Source organism: Cariama cristata, unplaced genomic scaffold (genome assembly GCF_000690535.1).
Source record: "Cariama cristata isolate BGI_N322 unplaced genomic scaffold, ASM69053v1 scaffold10227, whole genome shotgun sequence".
In the NCBI taxonomy this organism is placed as follows: domain Eukaryota; kingdom Metazoa; phylum Chordata; class Aves; order Cariamiformes; family Cariamidae; genus Cariama; species Cariama cristata.
This window is the reverse complement of record NW_009628372.1, coordinates 1-16,448: the sequence shown is the minus strand read 5'-3', so window position 1 is coordinate 16,448 and position 16,448 is coordinate 1. Positions and strand designations below refer to the sequence as shown.

Here is a 16,448-nt window from a genome sequence, read left to right as displayed (position 1 = left end):
ATATGCACTGGAAACAGCCTTGATAATTCAGAGATGTTTTAGTTACTGTGGAGCAATGCTTACACAGTGTCAAGGCCTTCTCTGCTCCTCACCCCACCCGCGAGGAGGCTAGGGGTGCACAAGGAGTTGGGAGGGGACACAGCTGGGACAGCTGACCCCAACTGAACCAAGGAATATTCCATACCATAAGGCGTCATGCTCAGCATGTAAAGCTGGGGGAAGAAGGAAGCAGGGGACATTCAGAGTTACCGTGTTTGTCTTCCCATGTAATATGATGGAGCCCTGCTTTCCTGGAGATGGCTGAACACCTGCCTGCCGATGGGAAGCGGTGAACAAATCCCTTGTTCTGCTTTGCTTGTGCAAGGCTTTTGCTTAACAGGTAGGTTAAGCTGTCTTTATCTCAACCCATGAGTTTTCTCACTTTTACTCTTCCAATTCTCTCCCCCATCCCACTAGAGGGGGGAGTAAACAAGCGGCTGTGTGGGGCTTAGTAGTTGCTGGCTGGGGTTAAGCCACAACAGCAGTGTTGGCAGAAGATGGCTGAGGCCTGCCCTTACAGACAGTTCGTAAGACTCTTTGGATACACTGTTCTGAAGACAACTACATCAAAAGGCTCTGTTTTTCTGGGCCAGTGACTAGAGATAAGTCTTTTAGATGAAGATTTGTTGCTAATGCTCCTCCTCAACAGACTATCATTGGATTTAGACAAATTCAGTATCTGTAGAGTAAAGCACTAGACTCACATAAACTTTCTGCTATAACTGCTGTTCGCAAGGCTACTGGAAGCCAAAACCCCAAAAGGTTTGTATATATATGATTGAGAACATACATATACCATAAGATCTTACATTTAGAGGGAGTAAAGCTTCACAGAAATTCAGACACTACTCTTTCCGTCAAGAGTCAAGAGTGAGAGAAGAAAAAAGAAGCTTTCAAGTCATGGCCAAGCAGTATCTGTTTCCACTACTGTATGCCAGTGTAGGAATTTGTATTACAAGAAGCCAATGTTTGTAAGGTTTTTCCCCTGCTTAACTTCTGCTGCAGTGCTCCTGAAGAGTTCAATGTACCTTTTCCCCAGCAAGTCTTTATGCTTTTTCAGTGCATTTTGTGCATATTCCTCACAAGCAAACAACACAAAGGCATCCCCTGTTGGCCGGCTGTCAGGGTACGTGACAAACAGGACTCCCTCCTTTCCTCCTGTTACAGGGCAGTGCTGGCCAAAGAATGTCAGCACTTCTTCTGTTGTCACGTTGAAAGGAAGACCTCGCATCCTGACAATCACTTGGTTTTCTTTCGACAAGAACTGTGCAACCTCATTAGAAGTACCTTTAACAAAAAGATGTACGAAAGCACTTAAGTCTAGGCAGCCACATAAAATCATGAGCAAGTCTGGCATAGCTACCTCCTCCCCACAGACAGTTTTTGAGCAGGTAGAACAATATTTGCCCCCAAAGTCAGGAAAGATGTCCCTCTGATAAACTAGAAATATTGTATAGGACACTTCCCATTAAAGTCTAATAACGTTACTCCATGATTAGGAAAAGATTCATTCTTATTCAAAGGGAAAACAGAAAGTTCTTACAATGATCAGAGCCCAAGGAAGCACAGTCTGTGAATCTCATGCGTGAACAGTACCTGTGCTACCGTGCACCTCACCTTTCTAACTTATGAATACCTTCGGCATACTCTGAAGCCATAATATGTAGTAACCAAGTACCCAGACCATTGTGCTGGGAAAGAAAGTTGGAAGGGCATGCTGAAAACAGCTCAGGAATTTCATCCTATCCTGATAAAACTGTCAAAGTCTGCCAATTCTACTTTCAGTATCTCTAGGAGAAGGCAACAGATGCTCATACTTAGAAGACTACCCTAACCAAAGCTAGCTGCTAACCAACTTCACATTTTAACACAGTCCTTTCACTTACAGCTAGCTCATTCTGCAAAGAAGTTTGGTTGTGGCAGACACACACCATTTTTCCCCAATGTCAGTGTACAATGTCTTTACTTTGAATGCTGTAACTATTACCAAGCTTATCAATTAGCTATTTTATTTGACAGTTTAATAGCCTCTCTGACTCTAAAACCTCAACCTCAGACATCCAGTTAGTCATTTACAAACCCTGAAACAAATCTGTTGGGAATCAACATGGACCTTAAGGTAGTATTGTAGATACAGAATTTGAGTTAAGATCACTGTTATGTATGCTTGCAGTCATAGAGGGGAGGAAAAGAGACCACAGGAAAGTTTGTAGAGCAAGTTTCGCAGCCTTTCAATTCAAGGCTGCAAATATTTCAATATTCCCCTTAAATAAGCATTCTCCCTAAATTCCCCCTTTAGTTTGAGGCAAAGATTTGATTTGAAGAAAATCAGTTCCATAAATCCCTTGTTATTTACACTGTGATATCTGTTTGATTTTATGTGCAAGTCTCCACAGCAACAGCAGTCATATTGTTTTGAAAAACTACTCTGGTTTTGTTTTTCAGCAATCAATAACATTTAGGTCTCTCCAGTTAAGAAGATGACCTAACAAATGAAGTTCATATGCAAGATCACCTTGCTTGATCAAATCCTTATTTGATAGGCTGCTTGAAAATGGCAAGAATGCAGAAAAAGATGGACAGATAAATCATGGAACGCCTTGGACTGCTGCTAGCCGAGTACACAGTAATCAACACACCAGCCAACTACTCACACAAAGCAAGAAAATGAAAGACCACATCCAACAGGAGCAGTTTACAACCAGAAGTTAGATACAGATGCTGATGGAACAAACCCTCCCTTCTCACCCCCTAAAAATTACCTCCTGCAATTTTAAGGAAGTCTTCACCTGTTGCCTTGTATACCTAAGGAAAGAAAAGACATGTGATGGGCATGCTATTTGCACTCCTGTTGAGAAGAGAATTTCAAAGCCAGTGTCACACACCTCAATGTATCGATTCCCCATGTGATGCTTGTGCCTTTGTAGCGCGAGGTCTCTATGCTCTTCACTCACAAACCTCACAAGAGCCTCCCCATTCCTCCTGCCTTGGGCATTGAGACAGAGTGCAGCACCTCCCCTGCAAGATTTAAATCAAAAGAGAGATAAAACTCCATGACCGATGCAGATGAAGCACTACAAATGTAGAGGTAAATCGTTAGCTACTAACTTGGCAATATTTAGGCCTTTGAAGAATCTTGCTATGTCCTGGTCAGATGACTGCCATGGCAATCCTCTTGCTCGGATAACAGCGTTGTCATCCACAAGTTCCATCTTGCTGCTGCAGGCACAGAAAGAGGGAGTAATGCAGAGACATCTGCCTGTAGCATCTGCCACACATCACCCTCCCTGCTTGTCACCTGTACTCCAGGGACAGGCTTCTGTCACTGCTCCGCATCTGCTGGATGGCACTGCCAGGGCAGTGAGGGCTAAGTGCCTCCACCATCCAAAACCACTGCATGTATCCATCCTCAGGGAATGTCTGCTCTGTTAAGCTGCCCCTTTCCTGTTTCACCACATTTGCTCTGTGAGCTCTCATCTCTTCAATCATGTTTCCAATTTACTCTCTGCTCCCAACGCAGCAATGTTTGTGTTTCTCCGTTGTCTGAACAGGTTTACTGGTATAAAATGAAGCACTTGCTATTCTAATCTTAGCTAGGTGGAAATTGAAGCAGAGCAGTTAAGACATAACTGAGGTTAGTGCTTATTATTTGTACTGTGACAGTGTGTAAGAGCCAGGCACAAGCCAAGACCAAATCTGTTCAGGGTTACACTCAGCACACAGAGGACTCCTGCTCAAAGAGTTGAGCCTTAACATTGCTTGTTCAGGCCATGACTGTGCTACTAGAGACTAATATAGCTACAGGCTACATTGGCTGCTTAGCATAGGAATAGCTAAGCCACAGAAAGCCAGGTTTAATTGGTCATTACTGCAGTCTCTTCTGTTCTCTTACTTGTTAAAAGTGCCATGTACAACAAAACGCTCACAGCTACCCAAGGCTGCCTTTCTGGCTATTGCAAGGACAGGTTTTTGCACAGAAGAGATTATGTGATTGATTAAGCAGATGAAGTGTTGTTCAGCAGCAGAGGACTGTGGTATGTCTTGTTATAGGAGGGTCATGTTTCTCACTCGTATTTTAATTTCTCAGGTGGCCCTTCTGTAGCTGTTTGTCCCAAATCGTTCCCCCTCGCCTCCTAATTCTGTACTTCTCATTATCACAAATAAGATGGGAATCATCCACCTCATCCCAAGATTTTGTTAGTGAAAGGTAAAAAGCTTAGAACAATACTAAAACATAACCCCTGAGCTAATATCACTGGATACTTTCTGCCAATACAGTTGCATTCTTTTCTTGCTTCTTTTGGCTCAGAAGTGCCAGCATCATCTACCATTATGACAGTTCCTTAATCTGGAAGAGGGAAGTAAGTATTCATGCAAGATGGGGATATAAATAAGGTCAGTTTAACACCAGTGTCTTGTGATACTGCAGAGGGAGTATCCAGCAAACCACTGAGAAAAATCAGTATTCATACATACAAAAGCATGATTGCATTTTAAAAAAAACCAACCAAACAACAAAACAGTCATCAAAAGTAGACAAAGCTTTATGTTTAAAACATATTTGGGAAGAAGACAACTATCATAGCTTAAGCAATTTACTGGTGGCACAGTGTCTTTGTGGAAATGTTTCTTCCCTATTAAAAAAAATCATGATGCGTATTCAGTAACTGTGAAGCAAATTGCAGGAAGAGTTAGTAGCAACAGGGTTACTTCTACAAAAATACTTATGTTCTTTGTTAATAGCACAGCACACTTAACACCCATTATAAGCACTTATTAGCAAAACCCAGAACTACCAGCAGTAAACAGGCAACATTGAAGCCTAGCATGAAAACTGGCTTGCATCTGATCATAGAATATCTGTTCCCTTTGCCACTTAAAGGATCTAATTGATTCCCACAGCAGTGGCAAGATAAAAATAATGGTAACAGCTATTTGTAAATCAGGAATACAAAGAAGTACAGTTTGTCTAAGCAGTATCTTAAAAAAAACAAGGGGGAGGGTACACAGCAAGAAGAAGGAGAAGGTACTTACCAAGGCCCGCTTTCAAATTTGTAGTTCACTCTTTCTGGATCTGAAAATCTGTGATCTATCAAACACAGCATAAGTTATTTTCTTTTTCCTCAGCATACAGGACAGGCAGCAAAAACAATGAGCAACAGAGAAAACTCATTCATCACAATCACTTACTGTATGGTTCAGATATTAGTGTTAAAATAATATTCCCCATATCTTCAACTTGAGAGGCTCCATAGGGAAATGCTGGACTGTTCTTGTCAAGATTTAAATCTTTATGCTGGAGTTAAGTCAATCATCACCAAATAGATTTCTAATTGCCTTCCTGCTAGAGCAACAAGCTTTCATGTTATCCTTGATGGCAAGTCGTTTCTCAGGGGAAGAGTTAATCCATTTTCCCGCTGGGATACATTAGCTGTTCTGCCTTGGCCTCTAACTACCGGCACCCGCAGGAGTCTGAGGTCACTCCAGAAAGCGTCTGGGGACATGAGACCCCATAATAAGGACATATATATTTAATATATTCATGAATTATGTATGTTTGACAGACAGAAACGCTTTTGCATGCGGAAGAGACTGGAGTCCTGTCCTCTTTAATTAAGATCTCCTTTAATCTCTAGGGGAAGATTTGGGGAAGGAGGAGAAGCAAACCATCAACTGGAAGCTCCAGAAATAGGAGGATATACCACATGCTTTCTGAACAAGTAAATCCCAAAGTAGATTAAACATCTTACTCGCCACTTTAACAAAATTCACAAGTGGCACCTCATCTAAACCTTTCCTATTAGAAATTACAACCTCAATTTCATGCTGTTATGCAGAAGCATTTTGAGAATCTGGTAAGAGTGCACAACTGTAGATAACCAAGAGACAAAACAGAGTCCCACAACCCATATCTTCTTCCATCTGAATGATTTTGGAAGATGATAGCAAGGATAAGCTCTCCTACCAATAGAAAGCAGGAAGTGTTCTGTCCTAGACAGGCAGGCTGTAGAATGACCAGCTAAAACACCCACTTTCATAAAGGGAGTTGGATTTAAGTTGCATACACCATCTTTTTTCACACAACTTTAAACAGAGTTCACTATAGTATCTCTCTCCCTTCCCGTCATATTTGCCCCTCTCTAACACCAAGCTACAGGACTGTAAGATTACTTGCAACCCTACTCCTTCATTTCTAAAGCAAATTTTTTGAAAACATCTTTTCCACTCACATCTTCTTTGATGAGTGTAGAGTAAAAAAAAAAACCAAGAACAAAACAAGAAGTGAAATATAAAGCCATCTGGGAATAGGACTTGCTTTTTTGACTTCTTATCACTTTGCATCAAGACTTTAGAGCAAAAGTGAAAGAGTTTCCTAAACAAGACCCTTCTTGGCATGGCAGTACAGTAATGCCAAGACATTACAAAGTCAAATGCACCAATTATTTGCTCACATCCCCCAAAAAGCTACTTTAGACACATTTCAAATGCTCAAAAGAGTCTGCATTTTGGTGCTTAAAAGTTGTTTCTCAGTTGAAAATAGCAAAGTTCCTCTTAAAATAAAAAAGCTTACTCCACTTAGAGCTGAGCACATTTTGAGTTGGCAGATTACGACACAAAGGGCAGAGAACAGAAGAACAGCTTCTGTTAGAAACAGACATCACATACCAGCTTTGTCGTGTCATCTCATCAACAGGGGAGGCAGGACAAATTTCATTGTGAAATAAAGTCCTCCCTATTATTTGTGGGATGACTGCAAGTCAGTCCTACAAAACATTTTTTTTTTTTTTAAATTGTTATGAGATGAAAAATAACATCAACTGAATTAATGAACACCTCTTCCACAGCAAGGAAAGGAAAGCTGCTGTGCCAATACAATACACCTTTGAGGGCAATTCGATTTTGAGGCTTTGTTGGTTTTAAGTGTGCACTGGAGTATGGAAGGACAGGATGATGCTTAGTCTTACAAGAACATTTGATGTTTAAGTGAATTATCATAGTTTAAAAAACAGAAAACTTAAACCAGTGATGCCTCCCCTCCAACTGCTTGACTAAACAGTTTGCTAGCCATTGACATTACCCTCCCACCTGGAATCTTCTTTAGAGTAGAGCAGTGAGAACATTAAATGGTTTTCTTAAAAAAAGCAAGCAAAAATCCTGAACAAACCACATGCAACAACCCCAAGGCACAGTTTAAGAGACTATCAGTATTTACGACAACAAGAAACTTCTTCATTGCAGTATCTCTTCCTAAGCTGTACACTCAAGCTCATCTCCTCCCCTGTCCCCTGGGGAAGAGGGGTTGAAAGGAAAAATAATCACACAAACAGACTCCCTCGAAGAGAGGGTGCCTAATCAGCACCACACAGATGTTTGTGGGCACCTTGTGTACCACAGCAGAGGACTGCTTCTCCTCCTTTTCCTGATACTCTCCCCCCTGCAGCATCTAACAGCTCTGGTCTTCCCATCCAGGGAACCAGAAGCTGCTGAAGACGCAGGTATTGGAACCCTGGTCTTGCCTGACCATTTTTATGAAGATTTTGGAAACGTTATCTTTCCTCTGTCAAAGTCAAGAGAAATTGGGCAGGAGTTTCAATAGCTATTATGGCAGGGGACATGCATATACGTGTGTACACACATGCGCTTGGCTGTTAGACTGTACTGTCAAAAGTGAAGAGACATTTCAATATTTCCTTTTTGCAGAGCCAAAGATCCCTACAAGCGATCAGCCGCTGGAGAGGGGAATGCGGCAGTGTGAAGGTGTTGGGAATTTGAAGCAAGGCTATTGCACAAAGAAAACAAACAACTCTCCCACTCCATACTCATTTTCTTCAGAAAACATTTTCATTGAAAACGTTGATCAACAGAAGATATAGTTCCTAAAAATGTTATAGTGCCAACAGAAGTCAGTACCAGGTGTTGAGACACAGGGAGTGAACTGTGCCAAGGAACTCTATATTAATATAAACGCAGTGGGAGGGGAGGAAGAAAGTGATCAACATTAGCAGGAGTGAGAAATCACTCATACCTTCACCTCTGATTAGCTAGAAGCAAGGCTTTTAGGCAAGAGTGGAGAAGAAAACTGATAGTTTTCTGCACGTGTAAGGAGTATGTCAATAATAACATTAATTAAGTGAAAACCTGAATTCTAATGAACCAGACTGACTAGGTACAGATGGACTCCCATGAACAGAGGCACTAGAAGTTATGGATTCTTTAGAAAAAGCCATAATGGAATGGTCTTTATAAAAGCCACCCCTTGTTCTGTGAAGGGATAAGAGACCACATGTGTGTTTGTGTACAGTGATATTTAAAGGTTGTCTCTCCTGGGCAATTGGAAAGAGTTGATTGCAGTGGATAAATCCAAGTTCACATTTAAAGAAGTGTTAGAAAACAGACCTGACTGTCTAAAGCAATATGCAATAGCATGCACACGTATATTCCAAATGAAGCAACGGGCAAAAGACACTCCCAAATAACAAGGCAGGATGGGAAACAAGCAACTTCTGAATCTTGCTGTGCAGCTGCAGTACCACCTCCTGCAACACTCAGGAAGCTAGTAAAGAGGGTGGGGGGGAGCCATATTCTGCATCAGGGCTGCTTTTAAAATATGGAAGAAATTTCTAAATCCTTTCCTCAGACTCATCACTGCAGCTTTACCCACTGCCAGTGCCCTTCAAGAGTTCTTCCCTCCCACTGTCTCTTCCATTTCTCAGCCTCTCAACTCCTTTCTTAACTATGGCAAAAGAAATACTCAACACCTAACTTAGCTCTGAGATGACATGAACTAGTTTTGCAGTTGTGCTCTGCACTGATCCCCTTCCCCCTTTGTTCTGTTTTTAAGTCTCTTCAGGCAGAAGATTACGTCTTTTTAATTACTACTTTGCATAAAGGCAATCTGGTATTACCCAGTTCCTGGGTACTACCACAGGAAATACAAATAGCAACATGCGAGAATCTCTGGTAATACCCAATAACGGGCTTTTTATTGCCAGAGTTAAGTACTGTTGGCTATAACTGTGTTCCACATCATTGTTTTCAAGACAATCAGGTTTAAAAAAAAAAAGGCAAAAAACCCCAAAACCGACGGTTCTCTATGGCAGTATCCAGATCATATCCAGCACATGAAGCAGACTGTTCCAAAGTACACCTGTGCTTCTACTGACAACTTCTAGTAAAGAGTTATCCTCACAAAACCAGTTCAGAAGTGAGTAGAGCAAACTATGCACTGGAGGAAGCAAGAGCTATTTGCCATTTAATGGCTTCTGCACACCCAATCTTGAGGCAAAGGATGAGTCTTCTGCAGACCGAATAGAAATAATCATGCAAGCTTTGTTCACTCCACCCTGAAGGCACTCACAGCGGTAAAAACTGGCTCAGCAAGCTTTGCAAATCAAGAAGCGCAGCAAGTATGGGAGGTACAGAGGGTGCAAGAACAACCCTGCTCCTTTTGTATACTTACACATGTTTTAAAAAAGGATTACGACAGACCCAAGTTCCTTTCTCTGCTGGAACATGATTGTGTCTCTCAAGTTCTTTTTGTTACTTGAAATTTCTCATAATTGTCCTCCTGTTTCTACTCTTACACAACACTGACTAAAGAAATTCTGCCAGAAGACCATCTCCTACACCAAAAACTGTTCTGAGACCTTAAGTTAGGCAGCAGTAGCACTCAGATAACAGTTACAACTAGTCTCAGTTCTTCCTTGGTCCCTCAAATTTCATGGCATTTTAAACATTTCCTTACCTTGAATGAAAGGAAATCAGTGGCTGTTTGTACATGAAATTTATAATTTCTTGGGAGGGGATGTAAAGCTTTCACCTGAGCTCTTGGATTTGGAATGGTTTCTTTCATTGCTGTACACAATTTCAAGTAGTTTGCTGAAAGAATAAGTCCCCAAAGTACTTTCTAAAGGAAGAATAACCCAGCCAATTATTTGGTTTAATATCTCTATGCTCTTTTTCAAGATTGTGCTTGCCTTGTCTGTAAGAAATATATAGCCAAGCACCATCTATCCAGTGTGTTATACACTGGAATTATCTCTGGAATGACTGTGCAGGAGGAAGTTATCCCCCCGACTGTTGGGAGCAATAGAGTACATTCTCCATTTGCCTGTAATTTGTTGTCTAATCAAATGTTACCCATCAAAATAAAAGCTTTTGGAAGACTCCTAGTAATTTCAATGACTGTACAAGAATACCCGGCTTTCCTCTAACTCTTTCATATCACACAAACTTCCTCTCACTGATCACAACCACCTTACACACAGGTAAATGGAGATGGAAGTACATGAAGTGATCTACACCCCCCCCCAAAACGTTCTGCACCTACCAGTTTGTAAACGCAGGTTTTCTGTATCTCTAGTCAGCACTCTATTCCTAACCCAAAACCTTCTGTCCCCACCAAATGTTAACAAAGCTGGCCCAGTTTGTGTGCCACAATCACAGAAGATTCCCCTCATGCAGCCCCTTTAGCTGTGAGGTGGAACATGTGCACTTTCTACAAGAATAACAAGAGCTTGGTCAGATTCTATGCACTAATCTGCAACTTCATTTCAACCTCCTCTATTTGGTTTTAATTTGTTTTTGTGTCCCCTGCCTCAGCATAGCCATTTCAAATCCAAGTCACTTTTCATTTAGTCATTTTCTTTTCTTTGCTACATAACCATCTCAGGAGGAAAGTAGCTGTCCCGCTTACATGAAGAAGGAAAAAAAAAATCTCTGCACAAAACTGTTTGAACTAGTCTTTAGACTTAGCACCTGCTTCAACAATTTATTTATTTTTTTTTTTTTAAATCCCAAGCATTACATGCATGTCCGGACTCTCCAAGTGCAATTAACTTACACACTTTCAGACACCAAGGAGATTAAGTTGGCACATTTCAGCCTCCTCAGGTGAGGAGAAAGAAAATCATCATATTTGTCAATAAAAGAAAAATAAAAATTATTTTACCTTTTTGGTCTCTGCATCTTCCACCCCAACTCTCAAGCAATATAGGGCAGATACAGTTAATTTCAGCCATGTTGCATAAACATAGCAAGTTTACAAATAAGAGCATAAGCAGTTACAAAACAAGACAAACCACAAAGATTAAACCAGACTGAAGTTATTTAGGTTTATATACCTTAAGCAGCATATTGGATCCAAAATTCAGACTCAAGCTGAGAACATTTGGATAGGCTGACCGAGGCTCTAGGAACTTGGAGGAAATACAATTGGCAGCTGCCAAAACAACTCTCAGGTGGTACTGACTCTTTAGGGGCTTCCTGACAGAAGTCGGGTAACACAGGGTGGGGTCTGCTACCCTCTCCCAGCAGGAAGAGGGTGCAGAGTCTGTCACTGTGCCTTAGCTGATCAGTGATGCTCCCGTGATGTTGTACAACTCTTTCCACAGCAGCAAGACGTACACCAGACATTCACATGAGGAGAAAACAAAGGCATCTCTCGAAAACAGCCAAAGTAGCTCATTGTCTTTAACTTCTCCAGCTCATGTCAAAGCATCCCTAAACAACACATTAAGTTTTTGACCATAACTTTAGGAAGTCACCACCATCCAGCTTCTAGACTATGCAACACAAGCATTTATTTTGCTTTTCTACATAAAAATTCACTCCCCTACACTAAGTGTACCACTTTGCTTCAGAGTAGGGGGAGAACCGATTTCTGTCCTTTTACTAGGGTAGATGAATCTTAATTTGCAGATGACAAAGCAGAGCAGACAGCCTCCACTATTCAACCTTATGGTTAAACACACAAAAAAATTCACAAATACATAGATATTTTATTCCCCCTCGACACAGGTACAAAGCCCAGGTGACACTAGTTCTGCAGTGAAAGGCCAAAGTAATTCAGAAGCCACAGACTTTGGAGTCTGAGAAATACCAGCTCTTAATGGTAACCACTCTACAAACACAATAAGGTAGTCAGAGGAAAAAAGTTATTAAAAGCAACAGAACACAATAAAAAAAAATTTAAAAATACTCTCAAATTCCTTTATCTCTCCTCGCTAGCTAGCTTTTGCGGTCACTGCTTCAATAGGTCAATAAGGAGGTCAAGTATTTTCCATGTCCATTTGAGATGAGGACTGGAGCCTGCAGCAAGAGGGGAGACTGCCAGGGGAGCAAACAGGCAGGCATAGCCAAATCATTCACAGCCCCAGTTTCGGCTCTGGCAATTGTACAGGGCACACAAACAAAACCGAGCCTAGACTAGTAAAGTGCCAGACAGGAGTAGGTTACAGACCACTTAAGACTATTCAGAAAGTAATTTTAGGCATCCCTATCACTGGAAATGGAAACATGTTACTGACTGCATCTTATTGCCAGCCCAGCCTCACCTTGTGAAGTGTAACATGTGTAACTTCCATGAGACTGAATACCACATGTGCCAACAGTATCCCTGCCTTAGGTTCACTCCTGAATCAAAGATTCACTGCAGGTTCACACCAAGAATAACCACTCCCCCTCCTAAGATAGACTCCCAACAATCACTCTTAGCTAGAAAAAATAAAAATCTAACAGATGCAACAAGCAACCTCACAACTTTAATATTAGGATTCATATCAGCGATTTGAACAAATGTGCCAGTTACACTAAACTGTGAAGTTTAAAGAGACAAAACTATAAAGGTAGTAAAGAAAATGTACAGAAATCAGGAAGAAATACAGGATTTTCCCCATGGGAGCATGCATCCTCACACATTTTTATCTTTATCTTTGTGAGAAAGCTCAGTGCAGCTCCGAGTCACTCATTAAAGTTATACCACCCCTAAACATGTGTTGCAAGCATTACTCACGCATCTCTGTCTTAAAATTCAGCCAAAGCTCTAACAGCAGTAGACATCATCACTGTTAAAAGGATACATTCTGTCATGGCCGCAACATCGAGTTTGCTAACATCAGGTGAGCCAGGGCAACACTTCTTGAACTCTTTCCGCAAGTCAAAAAAGGAATAGAAGCATTCAGGCAGTAAGATATTCTGTAAAAGGACAAAGTAACTACTGTCAGCTAAGGCGAGTTTAATCTACTTTGTCTTTAGATATCAAACTTTCTAACAATTTCCTTATAATGGATAGGAAACACAAACAGCCTTTGCTACAGAGAAACTCACATAGCTCTTCTTAGCCACATAAGTACGTTTATACACTTTTTTCTTCAGCAGTTTCCTCTCTGCATGGTTTAAAAAGAGAAATGTGCTTTTTCACTGCCAAAGAAACATTTGCTATTATTACTAGTGCTTCAAATCAAATATATAAGTAGCAGAGCAAATGCCTGCTATTGCAACATTTATCATCAATTCTTGATTCCAGTTTTAACTGTAAAAAGCCAGAGGGCACTCAGTCAGTTTATAGAGCCAAGCAAATTTTGCAAGACTAACAGAAGATGTTTTGGTTTATAGACAAGGCTGAGTTTTCAGAGAACAGTCACACTTCAAATATTTATTCCCTAAAAAAAAAAAAAAAAAAACACCACCAAACCAAAAACACCACCAAAAAATCCCAGCTGTGAGCAAATGAGGGTTTGGTATGGTGCAGAAGTTGTCAGTCTATGTGTGGTAACTGCTTTAATTGCAGCATATGAAGCCAGGAGCAAGCTATGCAGCCCACTGGAAGTCAACAGAAACCTTTTCACCCCACCACTACATCTACCATATGCTTTTAACTTTTTTGGTGATGGGAAGAAGACATGGAGAAGACTTGGGGGAAGCTGTTTAAACCAACAGAAACCCCTACTCCTTCAGTTAGTTCTTCATCCCAGAGCTTCCCGACAGACACGATACTTAGTATTCCATTTGGATGTTTGCTGCTTGCAATGCCTCTCTAGACCAAAAGTAAAGGCTTTCTGCGATTTAACGACAGTTAGCGTCGTGGCATTACAACAGAACGGCAGAATACATGAAAGCACATTTAGAGAGCCCAAAGAAAGAAGTCTAGGCTCTAAAACAAGTTCTGCTTTGAGAACATTAGAGCTTATCTTAGCATATGGACAAGTGCATTACGCAAACGATACTCTTTAAAGACAAACTTATGAAAATGCAGGTATGCTTGCCAAGATTTCCTGCTCTAGTTTTAGCATGGCTATTTTTCTTCCTTGATGAGAGATCAAGTTCTGTACTTCACTGCCTTTCAGTTGGAATAGTTGATGCCAATTCATTCTCTGAATACTGTGAGCTGCTAAATTGATTCAGACTAGGCATCTTAAAAAAAATAGATATATTCTCAAGAGCGTAGCGATTTCTGCCTATCTGGATTTTAGTGATCCCCCACCCCAACTTCAGGATTAGGGTATTCACCAAAGAACTATTACAGGTCTCATAAGCATCTGGTTTACTTAATCTGTAGGCAGCACATAGCAGATTTCAAATTAATAGTCCTTAACAAAACAGCAACAGAAGATTTTGATGAAGATTTGATTCCTATCAGTGACCCTGTGATGATATAGAAAAAGGATGCCTATCCCCAACACCAAACAAACTTAAATAGTCGTAGGAGTTGTCTCTTCTTTTATCGACATAATTTAACTGCATTGAAAGATTAACTGCATAAAACACACACCCAATACAAGTGAGAAGAAAGTCTGTTAAAAAGCTGTTTCTGCATTTTCTCACATTATACCCTAAGACAAGTTACATATATAAGGACTGTCCCTTCACTATGAATCACGCTCATTGTTTCTCTTCTAAACCTTCAAAGGTATAAATACTTAGAGCACCAACAAGCATTAAAACCAAACTCATCCAATCTCAGTTTTGTAAGAGCACAGACCTGCAGCAGTGCCCCTTCAAAGCTGAAGCAGCAAACTGATGGGCACAGAGATCAGTTGCAACGAGAGGAGCAGGACAACTCAGAGCAATGCATGTTCACAGCAAACCACAAAATGAGGTGTTATTAATATTGAAGCACTTATTTAAGGACTAGAGTTTCAGCATATTGCTGCAACCCTATCACTAATGAAAAGTAGGCAGGACCTCATAACACTGTTAGTGATTTGGCAACTCTGAAGTTACAGAAAACTCTAGACTATGGGACTAGTCATCACTCATAGCCTGCCTCAAACTACTGTTCAGCTCCTTTCAAATGTGAGCACCGCTCTCGGAGTGTCAACTGACTGCACAAAGACCGACAGTTGCTGAAGCTAAAGGCGAATGTAAAATTTCAAAAGACAGTTTTTGATTAAGGTGGTTAACTAGTTGGCAACTAGTTTCCAAATTCCCACTTGTTAACCCATTGTAGCTCCTACAGCTATAGGAGCTAGGAGTACTTTGTCAATGCATTGCTCCTTTCTCAAACATTTAACTCAAGAAAGTCTTTCTTCCGATATAACTTAAAAAGGCATCTCAGGGCTACATAAGCACAGAGCATTGTCTATGCCTTTCACATGGACAGGCTCTTTAGTCTGGTAAGCATATTAATATACAAGCAATGTTTGTATTAGGGTTGTGTGGAGGCACCCTCATGCAAAAGAGAAGTTGATCAGTTTTGTAAGAAATCGTATAAAGCACACTAAGAGTCAAACTTAAGCTACAACTACATACCTTTTTGGAAGCTTCAGGGTGCAGAACCTGCCTAATGTGCAACTGTCCATCAGTACAGAAACAGAAGGAAGTACCTACACCAATGTTCAGCTCATTGCTCACGGACTGATTAAACTGAAAGCAGGAACAACAAAAGACATACATGTAAAAGAGATCAGAGTGGGTGCACTAGGCAGTGTCATCAGTTGGTAACATGTTATTCATGGGCAGCAGGAACATGGAGCTGTAATTCTTTTTTGAATGAGCCTAGTCCATCACTTCTATAGAATTGTTTCTTACTAGCTAAGTACATGATAACTTTCATGATAATTATCTTCACAAGAAAATTCCTCCTTTTCCCTCCTTCTAATGAGATGTGGCCACACAGACAGTCCACGTCACAGAAAAAAATCCTTTTCTAGGAGCATTTGCAAGAGCACTGCAAGGAGACATAAAGCTGGTTGCAGATAGCTGAGGGAGTTCTGGGGCAGAAGAGCCTTTCAGACAGGGCACTCAAGCATGTTGGAAAGGAGACAGGCTTTCAGCCCTACCCTCAATTAGAATCACACACACCTCCCTGTTTATCTAGAGGCTTCAGTACTGCCTCCTTCCCAGGACTGATGAGCCACCACAAGCCTTAACAGGGCCTGCCACCACCCAGCCTTTTCAGGGGGCACCTAAACTCAGCCTCTTCCAACACTGACTGGGGGTCACCCTCAGCTGAGACTCAGGGTCCAGCATGGCAGGAGACCAGGGTAGGGGGATGCCTGACCCTGACCTTCCTCTTCTGGGGTTCAGTCCCTCCCAAGGTGAATGAGCAAAAAGCAAGGGAGGAATCCCCACAAAGGCCACCACATACCAGGCTGCCTGGCCCACACCTGTCTGTGGTGCCCCTGTGC

General features: G+C 41.2%; 1 protein-coding gene across 1 annotated transcript in view; it reads right to left on the bottom strand.

Annotated features, from left to right (window-relative positions):
* ESRP1 (epithelial splicing regulatory protein 1) overlaps positions 1-15,684 on the bottom strand; it is a gene marked incomplete at its 5' end in the record, with an annotated part of 31,166 nt that extends 15,482 nt beyond the window's left edge. The window contains 8 exons of the mRNA XM_009704789.1: positions 1,029-1,326; positions 2,802-2,844; positions 2,925-3,057; positions 3,148-3,258; positions 5,074-5,128; positions 5,230-5,328; positions 12,900-13,014; positions 15,571-15,684. Of these exons, the coding sequence (XP_009703091.1) occupies positions 1,029-1,326; positions 2,802-2,844; positions 2,925-3,057; positions 3,148-3,258; positions 5,074-5,128; positions 5,230-5,328; positions 12,900-13,014; positions 15,571-15,684 (968 nt within the window). The remainder of the gene's footprint in view (positions 1-1,028; positions 1,327-2,801; positions 2,845-2,924; positions 3,058-3,147; positions 3,259-5,073; positions 5,129-5,229; positions 5,329-12,899; positions 13,015-15,570) is intronic.
* Positions 15,685-16,448: the final 764 nt, after the last annotated feature.